General features: G+C 44.3%; 1 protein-coding gene across 1 annotated transcript in view; it reads left to right on the top strand.

The window, feature by feature from the left end:
- DDX60 (DExD/H-box helicase 60) overlaps positions 1 to 13,447 on the top strand; it is a 444,355-nt gene that overhangs the window by 399,396 nt on the left and 31,512 nt on the right. The window contains 1 exon segment of the mRNA XM_029604155.1: positions 5,693 to 5,840. Coding sequence (XP_029460015.1) covers positions 5,693 to 5,840 — 148 coding nt within the window.

The raw sequence follows: 13,447 nt of genomic DNA, 5'->3' as shown, positions 1-13,447 counted from the left end.
GGATGGAGAAGAGAAGGTGAGGAACAGAGCCAGGAACTAAGATGTGGTCAGGCAAGCAAGTTCAAGTCCAGTTATCAGTCCGAGGAGTGGTCAATGAAGCAAGGGTCAAGAGCCAGAGGTCCAACGGGTTCTAGAACAAGCTGAGGTCTTTGGCAGGCTGCAGGCAGGCAGGTCAGGAACAAGCTGAGGTCTTTACCAGAAGGCAGTCCAAGGTAAGACCAGGGAGACAAACAGACGAACAAGCAGGAACAAGTAGGACTAGGAATCAGGAACAACCGGAACAGAACTGGAACAAAGGATCCTGGAACAGACTAGGAACAAGCAAGCAGGAACATGCAGTGACAATCTCAGGAACAAAACAACCTGATTGCGAAGGCAAGGAAGTGAAGGCAATCACTTCCTTATATCGAGGGTTCAATCAGGGCGTGCCGCGGAGCTAAGCCTCGCCCTGGTTCCTACTTCAGTGCGACTGGTCCACGCGCGCATGTGCCTGGGGGGGTGGTTAGGCAGGCTGATGGCGCTGGCGTGAGGTGTGAGGCCTGGCGCGTCGCAAAAGGCCCAGCGGTCAACACCGCGGGATGCCACGGCCTCGCTGGGCTAGCTAGGACCTCAAAGGAGGCAGCGCTGGAACTTGGCTCGGGGGCCCGGAGGTGAGTAGTCCCAAGTGAGGGGCATCCACGGGCGGGGCGTGTAATAATAGTAATATTATTTGCATTGATTTTTTCAATCTGACCTTTTGATCCTGATTTTAATTTGCATTCATACATCAAATTGATAGAGTACATTTGCTTTTGTGACGAAGACCAGTCTCATCACCAGTAAGACCTGGATGAGTCAGTGAGAATGTAGATTAGAGTAGAGGGAGGTACCATTCAAAGACAGCCCCTCCCTTTAAGGGGTCTGGAATGGCCAGCCCCCATAAGAGTCTATTTAGGGACTCTCCCCAGTGAGCTCGGGAGGCAGTCCCTTTAGGTTTGCAAAGAGTTCAAAGCTAGAGAGGAGTTTTGTCTTTTGTTGTTTTGCAGGCCCAGTAGAAAAAGCAGGCTAGCCCAGCCTGTGTAGCCTGACCAGGATTGGGAGGGGTTTCCTCTTCTAGTCCACAACCTGCCTTGTTGGGATTCTCCCTCTGGGTCTATTTTCAGAGATTTTAAGATTTTATTGTAGGGAGCCTCACTGGACACCTGGGCCTTTTGTTGCAAACAGGGATTGGGGCACCCTGTGTGTGGGATGTTCAGGCATAGGGAAGACCTGTCCCTGAGGTGGTGGTGACCTGCTATAAGGAGGACTCCAGGGTTAAATTCAGATTTTGGGGTAAAAAAAACTGTTTTGTTAGAAAATCCAGGAGGAAATTTTGGCTGCCCCTTGATCCTGCCAGAAGCATGAGAACTGCTTGTTTCAAGAGGATCCCGCCCATCTGGGATGCAAAGAGAGTTATAAAGAGACTGTGTGAAATAAAGAAGATCCAGAAGATCTCCTAACTATGAGTAAATGAAAGCAATATCACTGGGGACACTCATCTGGTGTTTCACCACTCTGTGGAAAGGAATGAGAGGATTTACTCTCTGTGCTATAGACTTTTTGCCAATTTTATCAGTTTGGAAGGGGTTTGCCCAGTACAAAAGATCCTATCTATCAGGGAGCTTCACTTCAGTTAATCCAAGAGAGTGGATGTTTTCCCTTGCCATGACACAAGTGAGTCCTGCACAGATAGAGAGAGAGTGTAATAAATTGAGGAGAGAATTCGATAGTGCTTGGTTTGTTTGTACCATTCATCACCAGTATTAACAGTGAAGACTTTGATTTTGGACACTACCTCAGTCCAGAGTATTTTTTTGCACTAACTACACCCACATTAAGGACAACATTCCCCAGCTGGAAAACCCCAAAGTAAATGTGTAAGAAAGGTCTCCCCTGTCATATCTGGCCTGGAAGTTTATCTCCCCCCTCCACCTTTAAAATATCATTAGGTAAAGAAAGTGTAAGCTTCTTATCTTACTTTATCGATAACAAATTCTTAATCAACTTTATTCCCCAATATCTTTTTTGATTCCAGAAATATTTTCAGATCCTCTGGCTCAAAATATATATAACGTATTTTTCGCTCCATAAGATGCACTTTTTTTCCCCCAAATGTGGGGAGAAAATGTCTGTGCGACTTATGGAGCGACTGTAGCATCTCTCATTCGCCGTCCCCTTCCTCCTCCCCCCAACTCAGCTCAGTCAGCATGGCGGAGCAGGTCAAATGCACATCACCCCCTCGACCCTCTGGTGCGTCTGGACAGATGCGAGGGAGATGGCCCGCACCGACCATGGGCCCCGATACTGTGTGTCATCCTCCGCCGGCGGAGCTCAAGCTCCCTGCCAGTCTGCTGCTCCTGGGGCGCACCCCGCCGCAAGGGCCAGCGCGACACAGGCCAGACATCAGCCGCCCGAACCACATGGGCTACGGAGGCCCCTCCAGTTCAGAAGGCTGGCATTTGACCTGCGCTGCGCCGGCCTTCGCAGCAAGATGCACTCCGGAAACAGCAGACCGGCAGGGAGCTGCTTGAACTGGAGGGGCCTCCGTAGCGCACGCGGTTCTAACAGCTGATGTCTGACCTGCGCCACGACGATCTTCGCAGTGAGATGCACCCCGGGAACGGCGGACCAGCGGGGAGCTCGGGCTCTGCCGGCGGAGGACGATACATGGCATCGGGGTTTGTGGTTGGTGCAGGCCATTTCCTTCTCATTTGTTTGGATGTATTGGAGGGTCATGGGGTGGTATACTGCCTGGGATGGAGAATACATGACACAGACCTTTGCTTTTTTGGTTCTTTGTGTGTTTCAGTGATTTCTGATAAAATGTTTCTTGCATATGAAGCACTGTGGCTTTTCAGAACTGATTAGCAGTTGACAGCTGAAATTAATGAAAAGCAAATAGAATTACTGCCTGTACTGATTAAGTGGCTACCTGTTGAAATATTAGGAGCAAATTGCTTTCCTAATCAATGTAATATAGCCCTGAGTATTTATTATTGAACTTTGGAGCAGTCATGAAAGTTTAAAATAACTGGTGTGAGAGAGCTGTGTGTATGTGGGAGAGTCTGATTGTGTGATTGTGGGTATGTGTATATGTGAGGGAGAGCCAGTGAGTTGAGTGGGGGAGAGAGCTAGTGAGTGTGAAAGAGCCTATGTATGTATGTGAGGGAGAGAAAACCAGTGAGTGTGAGTACCTGTGTGGATGTTCTCTGCCTTACTATAAAAAACAAAAACAAAAAAATATCCCATGGACGGCCACCAGGGGGGAGCTCTATATAGAGCCCCTCATGGGGACAGAATTTTTTTTTTCTTATTTTCCTCCTCTAAATCCTAGGTGCGTCTTATAGTGTGAAAAATACGGTACCTGTTATTTTCATGCCTTATTAAGCACTTACACGGGTATCTAACTAACATTTGAGCACCCACTTGTTCAGCTAGTGCCTTCATATCTAAAAACTGTTTCCTTCTCAGTTGTGTCGCTATTGTTATATCTGGAAATATCCAGATTTGATGATCACAGAATTTTACTGTTCTATTTCGAAAGAACAATCTAAGGACTGTGTCCCTATCAGAGGGGAATACGAATTTAACCAAAACCATTCCTCTCTTCTCTATTATATCTTCAGTAGAAGTCTCAAGTACCTGGGATATATTTAAAGAAGATACTTCCTCCTCTATTAAGTTAGTTGTTTTTATATAATATATCTTAGAAATGGGAGGGGAAGCTTCTGGTGGGATTTTTAACACTTCAAACATATACTTCTTAAACTGGTCTTGCAACAGAGAGAATCTGGTTAAAGGAAAATTGATAATCCTTAAATTTAAATACCTTGCCTCATTTTGTAGTCTCTCTAGGTTTCTAGTTTGTGTCTTTTCCCCCTGTATTAAATTAACTTGTACTTTTTGCATTTGAGATAACTTTTGTTCAATATCAACCAATTTTTCATTTTGTTTTTCTGCCTTTTCCTCATTTTCCACAACACGATGGTTCATCTGTAAGGTAATAGTGGTTAGTTTAGATATAGCATTTTCAAGAGTGACAATAGCTGTCCAAACAGAGTCTAATGTTATTATTGAGGGTTTCTCTAATTTCTTCATGGGGGATAAAGTGACTAGTTCTGTCACCCCAGTGATCATCTCATCTGTGAGTGTATTGGGGTGACCTTCCACTTCTCCCTTCAAGGAAGGATCTTCTCCCTCAACGTTTTCTAAATCTGAACTCAAGGCAAGCTACAATTCAGGTACTGTAGTTATTTTTAGTAACAACATTCTCTCCCCCTATAGACACCCAGAGAATGGGCCTGATTTATTAAGGTTACTCTTCTTTTGTCTGTCTTTCATAAATACTTTTAAATCCCAGGTCACAATGATAGGCGTGGCATATGATAAGTACCACCCACAACCAAACAGTCTATATTCCAGAATGCACACATATGAGTGAATCAGGGAAAATCCCCACCCATGTCAGATTCCTCATATTCCTGCTGTCATGTCCTAAAAATCTGGTGTGTATAGGAACCAAACACAAAGTTATTAGGACACATACACACACAGCAATTTTCCCTAGAAAAAAGGGTAAAAATAAATTCATGTGGGAGCAAGTGATTCATTTTTGCATTGCAAAGAAGAGATTATAGGATAGAATGAATGAACTAGGAATTAGGAGGATGTCATATCTTTATTAGGAACTATACTCTGATGATACAAAAAAAAATCTCAGCAACAGCCTTGTCATTAATATTGTAATGTAATCCTCTTCATTATCTTCTACAAGATCAGACCAATGTTTTTTTCCCCACTTCTTAAATGTAGCACTAGAAGTTTTTGTTTTAAATTAGGGCACAGCATTGCAGGTTTTATTGCTGGAAATAACTATGCCTTTTTTCTGTGGAGAGAAAGAGACACTTTACATAAGCAGCAACATGTCATGCTCTATTTATACCACTGTAAGAGGGGACACTTTTAACTTGGGGTGGAGTTTGGGGGTGGGGTAGGTTTTTTGAGGGGAGAGTTACATACACAGTAGGAGGTATGATCAAGAAAGTACACATCACTGAAGATTTTCAGCAATTTCAATTGATGAAAGATACAAAAGAAGTTGATTTGTACAATGCACTCTCTGGCTAGCTTCAAGCAAGCTAGGAATAGAGAGTGCAACAAGCTAGTGAACACAGAACTGAAGTAATTGTTTAATATTTCCGCCTTTTCTTTGCCTCTCTCCACACATTGATCCCTGTCCTTTCCATGTCACTATATCACTTGGAGCTTTCTCCTTTCTCTAATGTATCTGAAAAATATTTTTCCCCCTTTCTTTACCCTTTTGGCAATCCTTTCTTCCACCTTACTTTTTGTTTTCTTGATTGCTTTCTTTGTCTTCCTCAGTTGCACCAGGTATTCTTCCTTGTGTTCCTCTTTTTGGGATCCTTTATATTTCTTGAACGCTGTTCTTTTTACTTTTATTTTATCAGCCACCCCTTAGAGAACCAGATCATAGTCATTGTGAATATCCTGAAAACCCAACAGGCTGTGGTGTCCACAGGACAGGTTTGGGAAGCCCTGATCTAAAGTGTCATAACAATAGCCTTCTCTTAATTTGAAATAACTATTTTTGGACAATTTCAGAATAGTATGCTGTATGATAGTAAACTTCTGTAAAATGAGTGTACTGTTTCAGGTGTTTCTTGAAAATCTCCCAGAAGAATTTGCTGCTGCAGTAGAAGAGTACAACAATAAAATAGAAGAAGTCTTTGGCTGTTTTCTTCTTACTGTTTCCAAGGTGGCTGATATGGAAGAGGAATGTCGCCTACCTTTGTCCAGAATTGGTATGCACTTTTAAAATTCTTGCCTTGCAGCACAGGATTTACAGCAAAATAACAAAATGTTGTGCATCAAGAAAATTATATTTTGTAGCAGTCAGTTCCTTCAGTTTTAGTTTATATTTTTTTGTTGTTGTTTTTTGTTAAATTGTACCATATATTTGTGAGCTAGAGACTGGGAAATTGGGATAGATTGAACTGGGGTAAGGGTCCTGCTAAGTTAAGTCATTAATAATGCCACATAAAGGCTTCTATGTTTGTCTTATGCAAATTCTATAGGGATCTCAGTCACAGTTTAGTGACTTTTTTTTTTAATATTTATTTATAGCTTTTCATATATACAAGACAAAATTACTTGTACAATAGAAACATCAAGGTCTTACATAAAATAAAGAAAATTAAGCAAAAATAAAAAAAAATATATACATCTGTAAATAACTCACCTTGTCAACTAAACCAATAAAAGGACAAAATACACAGGAAAGATAAATTTTAGAAAAAGAATTATAAAGGAAAAGGCTCAACATATGAAGCTACCAATCAAACTGCAGTGCATCTATTGCAAAGACAGAGTGTCAGGCAATTTTGTGCATCTAAAATTGTTCTTAATTGATCAGGAAAAAAAAATACATAAAAGTCATTCTGAAATTTAACAATGCACTTGCAAGGGTAATATAAATTAAAGGAAGCACCGAAAGCTACAGTTTGTCTTAAAGAAAGAAAACCACATCTTCTATCTTGTGTAGAACGTGAAATATCAGGGAAAATTCTGACCACCTGACCATAATACAAAGAATTTACATTTCAGAAATATAACTTCATAATTTTCCTTATATCTTGCTCAATAACAAAGGAAGCCAGTAAGGTACATCGCTCAATCAGTTCAGATCCAGAGTTTTCCAGAATGCCCATCAAATTAAATGAATCTGCACTAGCCAGAGACTGACCAGACCTTGGCACAGTTGAATTAACTGAGGAAGGCAGGAAAAAGGCCTTGTTAATAGAGAGAACATAGTTCTTCTGGAATAGTCAACACTTCAAGGAAATATTTCTTCAAGGTAATAAGGAAATTATCCCCATTATTTTGGGGAAATTAATCAATCAACTTGAAACATCTATTCCAATTCTCAAGAGCTTTAATTCTACAAAAGAAAAAGAGATTATCTTTTGAAACGGAAGCATCAGAAGCATGAATCTCTTTAATATCTAACTTCAAAAACTAGATTTTAGTCAGAATTCCAATAATCTGTTCCTCATGTCTCTTCCAGCTGGCTCTAAACATATAGATAGAGAGTCAAGGTTAGCAATGCATTCCTTTATAGAAACACCAAGACTCACCATTAACTGTGCCTCTGAATCACAACTGAGGATAGCTGTAACTCACCTAAAGGAGAGAACTGGCTTAAGAACATAAGAACATGCCATACTGGGTCAGAACAAGGGTCCATCAAGCCCAGCATCCTGTTTCCAACAGTGGCCAAACCAGGCCATAAGAACCTGGCAAGTACCCCAAAACTAAGTCTAGTCCATGTTACCATTGTTAGTAATAGCAGTGGCTATTTTCCAAGTCAACTTAATAGCAGGTAATGGACTTCTCCAAGAACTTATCCAATCCTTTTTTAAACACAGCTACAGAGATGGCAAAGAAAGATTTCACACCGTAATACCACTTGCAGACGGCAATTCAGCAGAGGGTAATGGTAAAACCACATTCTTCTCCTGCCCCATCTCCAGCAGCACAGTGGATCGCCCTCTGTTCCAATGGTGTGCTCACATGGGCCCCCTCAACCTCCATCACAGCTGTAAGGTCATCCAACAGTGACAGAGATGACCTGCAGATATGCCCCTCTCTCTCTCTGCCAGAGGTGGATGCACATCCAGGGGGCTGAAAGAAGCCTCCTTCCCTGGTGAATGTGATGCTCCTTCAACATTGTTCACAATGGGTAGTTCCCCCAAGAAATGGTAGCTCTGGAGGACATGAAGGAGGTGATCAGATGCTTAATGTCCAGGTGAGAGGGTGTAGAGGGAAAAAGCCTCTCCTTTCTCTTTCTTTTCAGCGACATTGTAAAGGAAATAGTGAGGAAACAAAGGGGGGGCAAGGAGAAGTCTTTCATTCCCTCTCTAGATGCCGCCAGCTACGCACAGTTTAGTGACTTCTAATCTTGGATATCTGAGCCTTGTTGAACCTTTTAACCATGATCATCAATTTTACATTGCACCATAGCAGATAGATAATAGGGATGTGCAGACCACCAGGGAATTTTGGCAAGTCTTGGGGGACCCTCCTGACCCCCACAAGACTTGCCAAAAATCCATCGGGGGTCCAGGAGCGACCTCCTGCACTCTGGCCGTCGGATGCCAGTACTCAAAATGGCGCCGATCGCCTTTGCCCTCACTATGTCACAGGGGCCGATCGCCTTTGCCCCCTGTGACATAGTGAGGGCAAAGGCGATCGGCACCATTTTGAGTACTGGCATCTGACGGCCGGAGTGCAGGAGGTCGCTCCCGGACCCCCCGCTGGACCACCAGGGAGTTTTGGTAAGTCTTGGGGGGGGGGGGGGTCAGGAGGGTGGGGGGTTTGTTTTAATTGGTTTATTTAGGCGGCCGAATAATTCAGCAAAGATTTGTGTATTTGTGGGGAATCGCGATATGTTTCGCTTCCCCATGAATACAAAGAATATGGCCACATCCTACAGCACAGTAAACTCCTTAACACATTGATAATGTGCAGTATTTTTAATACTGTATGTTATTTTAACCTAAATATTGCCAAAATGATAATGATCTGCTTTGCATGCAGAAGGTTCTCACAATGAAATTGCAATTTATACTAGCAAAACTAGCAAGACCAGGCAAGTCTTATTTAATTCAAGCTAGCAGTGCCTTAAATCTTTCTTTTACTCCTATTTTTAAATTCAAGTAAGAGCAACTTTTTTTTTCTCTTTCAAAAATGCAAAATAGTTAAATTGGTAAATATAGTGAAAGGGAAAATTCAAGCTTAGTTGTTCAACTCTTAGCAACTCTATCAACTTGCATTCTTTGTATGAAAAGTGGTTTTATATATATATATATATATATATATATATATATGCTACACAAGTTGACCACTTGAACCACTGTATGTTCTGAGAGAATATTTAGCTCTATTGCCAATATTTATTAAAGACTATTTAAGGTACCTGCTATATCTAATTATGTATGGTTTGCATTAATTAACATCAACTACATCTTCTTATGTCTGTGAGAGCTGCATGTTTTGTGTAAAGATTTGCATTTAATTGTAGAATATATTTAATGGTTTACATAGGAAGGTCATTTTGTGTCTACCCAAAAATCAATTACCCGTAGGGGCAGATTTTCAAAAGGTTACCACGTAAATCTGCAGGACGCATGTAAGTCCCGGGCCTTGCAAAAAGGGGCAGGGAGGGGGCGAGGTGGGGCGGTCTGGGGGGCAGGGTGGGGTAGCGGGGTGGGATCAGAGGCTCCCGGCACAGCGGCCATTTGCCGCTGTGCCGGGGATTGCGCGCTGGCAGTCAGTTGGCACACGCAAATTAATTCAGCCCCAGGGCTGAAGGAAGTTTTGAAATAGAAGAAAAAGATAGGGGGGGGGGAAGGGCAGGGGAGGTAGGGGAAGGGAAGGTAAGGTGGGGTAGGGGATAGGGAACGGGGGAAGGCAGCATGGCTCGGCACAGCAAGGTGCACAATTGTGCAACCCCTTGCGTGTGCCAACTTCTGATTTTATAACATGTGCGTGCCTGCATGCGCATGTTATAAAATCGGGCATACATGTGTGTGCGCCGGGTAGTGTGCGCACATGTACGCCCACGCGCAGGTTTGAAAATTCACCCCATAGACTTTACACCAATTTTCGAAGAGAAAATATACATGTATTTTCTCTTAAAAAATTATGCAACTAAATGATTTCCATGCATAGGAGACTCTAGAATACGGGGTCATGGGATGAGGGAGAAAGTGAAAGGGGGTAGACTCAGGAGTAATCTAAGGAAATATTTCTTTAGTTAAAATGCTAAAACATGCAAATAATTGCAGACCGCTCTCAGCACTCATTCCCGGGAATGCCTCTTAAAACTGCAGGTTAAATTATGTATTGTAAAGCAGTATTTTAACCATGGGAAAAGGACTTTAAAATACATCAGCATTCAGTACACATAGAGGTAGATCTTAAAAAAGTACGCGCGTGCGTACTTTTGTTTGCGCAACTGGCGCAAATATAGTTGCACCATATAGTTGACAATCGTGGCACTAGACCTCATATTGTTTTTTTATGCCATGATGCTGTTTATAAGAACCTGTTATTCTTTAAAAGGAGAGTTATCCTAACAATTTTGTCAATCATCAAATTAATTCAAGTATCTTAGTCATAATCACTGGGCTGGATCACCACTCTGTGACCTACAGATTGAAAGTAAATCTCAAATCATTAGGCTCTGGATGACAAATTCCAGATCATTTTTATTTACAAAAATATATAGCCCGCCTTAGTACCAAACACTTATTCAAGGTAGAGAACGAATTAAAACAACAACAAAATAACATCACAAAACAATAATTATAAAATCAACACAACAAAAACAGTTTGCTGAATAAAAGAACCTTTACACCTTTCCTGAAGGCCCTTATAATCTGTCTGCTGCCGCAGTCCCTTAGGAAGACTATTCCAAAGGGTAGTGGCTACTTTTTCTCCCATGGTAGGAGCTTTCAGTATGGGTGTACCATGGGCTTGCAGCAGCTCCCCAGGGCCTTCCTAACCCTTCTGGGCACTGATCCTTTATACTGTTAGGAAGGAATCCTCCTGGGACCCCTAGTCAGATAGCTCTTGCCTATGTTTTAAGGTGGTTTGAGGAAGTCTTTTGTATGCTTCCTCACATTCTCTCCCCCTCAGCTCACCCCTACTTGGGTGAGCTCCTGCCTGTGTCAGGGACACCTCTCTTGACAGAAAGTCAGAGTTGACGTTCTCCTCAGCCTATGTTGAATTTTATAACTGAAGGGCTGCATAGCTAAGAACCAACTCATCACCCTAGAATTAGTCTTTGTTTCAGTTTATTCATATGAGCAGCTGGTGCTCTGTCACCAGCATACACTGCCATCCCAGGAGGTAATATTGTAAGGCTTCATGGGTCCATTTTACCATTAAGACCTCTTTTGCTACTGTAGAGTACTTTTTCTCCAATGGTGGAAGCTTTCAACTTATAAGGGCCACCGGATATACTCGGCCATCCTTCATTTGGCTGAGCGCCATCCCTAGTCCAACTTCTGAGGTCTCAGTCCGACTGATGAAAGATTCCCTAAAGTCTGAACTTATTTGGATCGGATTAGAGCAGATCACTTCCTTCAGCTCTCGGAAAGCTTTCTGTCTTGACTGACCATTGGACTTTTTCTGGTGATTTCTTCAGTAAGAGCCTTGTAATTGGCTCTGCCTTCTTGGAGTAGTTAAACCTTCTGTAGTAGCCTGTCAGGTCTAGCAATGCCCTTACCTTCCCTTTGGCTTGTGGAACCAGTACTTTGGTAATAGCTCAGTCTTCCTGGACTGTGGGTGGACGTGATGCTTCCCCAAAGTAAAGCCCAGATATTGGATTCTTGTCCTTCTATCAAGCACTTCTTTGGATTCACCATCAGCCCAGCTTCCCTCAGAATGGATAGTACAGCCTGAAGTTAGCTCAGGTGTGACCTCAAATCTGGGCTGTAGAACACTATGGGCTGGATTTTCAAAAGGTTATGCACATAAATCCGGAGGATTTACACGCGAAACCAGCCTTACGTGTGCCGGGCCTATTTTTAAAAGACCCGGCAATGCGCGTAAAACCCCGGGACATGTGTAAGTCCTGGGGCTTACAAAAAGGGGAGGAGGTGGGGCGGTCCGGGGGAGGGGTGGGGGCAGGGTCAGGCTCCCGGCACAGCGGCCATATTTGCTACTGTGCCGGGAATCGTGCACCGGCAGTTGGCCGATGCACGCGACTTACTTCAGCCCCAGGGCTGAAGTAAGTTTGGAGATAAAAAAAATAAAAAATAAAAGGTAGGGGGGAAAGATTGGAGGAGGTAGGGGAAGGGAATGGAAGGAGGGGGTAGGGAACAGGGGAAGGCTGCGTGGCTCGGTGCACACAAGGTGCACAATTGTGCACCCCTTGTACGCACCGACCCTGGATTTTATAACTTGAGGGCGCCGGCGCACACAAGTTATAAAATTGGGTGTACGTGTGCGCGCACCAGGTAGTGCATGCACATGTACGCCTGCACGCAACCTTTTAAAATCTACCCCTATATCATTCAGGTATGCAGCAGCATAGCCCTGGTGCGAGTGGAGCATTCAGTTGACCAAGCACTGAAACATTGCAAGGGCACCATGGAGTCCAAACGGGAGACTGTAAACTGGAAGATCCCTACCAGTGTTGAGAAGGCCATCTTCTCCTTTGCTTTTGGCATGAGGATGTTTGCCAGTATCTTTTGGTGAGTGTTGCGTCCATTGGTCCTAGACGGCTTTGCACCGTATGCCTCACCTTGTTCACAGCTCCTCCCACTTACCTTGGGAAAATGGCTACCACCGCGTCTGCTAGCCGCCGGCGTCCCCAGAATGGCTATGGTTCTGCCTTCCACCATGTTCCTCCCAAGAGCCTACTAGGGTGCGTGTGCGCGCTACTCTCATCTTTATTCCATCATTGGCGCGAACCTCGGGGGCGTCCCACTCTAGTGACATCACGCCATCTGGGTATATAGCCTGTACTTGTTTGCTAGCTCGTTGAAATACTGAACCTTCTACTGCATGACTTCAGCATTCCGACCCTTAGGGGTAGATTTTAAAAAAGTGCGCCTTCGCGTACTTTTGTTGGCGCACCAGGCGCCAACAAAAGTACGCTGGATTTTAGCAGATACGCGCATAGCCACGTGTATCTGCTAAAATCCAGGATCGGCGCGCGCAAGGCTGCCGATTTTGTGCAGCCGGCGCACGCCGAGCCAGGCAGCCTGCCTCCGTTCCCTCTGAGGCCGCTCCGAAATCGGAGCGGCCTCGGAGGGAACTCGCTTTCGCCCTCCCCTCACCTACCCCCCCCCCTACCTTTGTCGGGGGATTTACGCCTCCCGGGAGGGAGAAGTAAATCCCCGCGCGCCAGCGGGCCGCTAGCGCGCCGAGACGCGACCTGGGGGCGGTTCCGGAGGGCACGGCCACGCCCCCGGACCGCCCCAGGCCGAAACCACGCCCCCGGGCCCACCCCCGAAACGCCGCGCCAATCGGCCCCGCCCCCGACACGCCCCCCTCGAAAAACCCCGGGACTTACGCGAGTCCCGGGGCTCTGCGCACGCTGGCAGGCCTATGGAAAATAGGTGCGCCGGCGCGCAAGGCCCTGCTCGCGTAAATCCGGGCGGATTTACGCGAGCAGGGCTTTTAACATCCGCCCCATAGACATTGCAAACCACAAATTGAACAATTAACACTCATGCAAGCTACCTCAGCACTTGCTGAGGTATACATTAACTTTAATAAAGTAGTTTCAGCTAATATTTCTGGGTGTATACAGCTCAGCCTTTCTGCTGCTTCTAATACTGAGCTTGCCTCTCTCTCTCTCAAATTATGTTCTAGTCAATAACTTCAAACTTAAAGT

The sequence above is a fragment of the Rhinatrema bivittatum genome, chromosome 1 (assembly GCF_901001135.1).
Source record: "Rhinatrema bivittatum chromosome 1, aRhiBiv1.1, whole genome shotgun sequence".
NCBI classification, from domain to species: Eukaryota; Metazoa; Chordata; class Amphibia; order Gymnophiona; family Rhinatrematidae; genus Rhinatrema; species Rhinatrema bivittatum.
The sequence above is the reverse complement of the archived record's forward strand: the minus strand, read 5'-3'. Positions and strand labels throughout refer to the sequence as shown.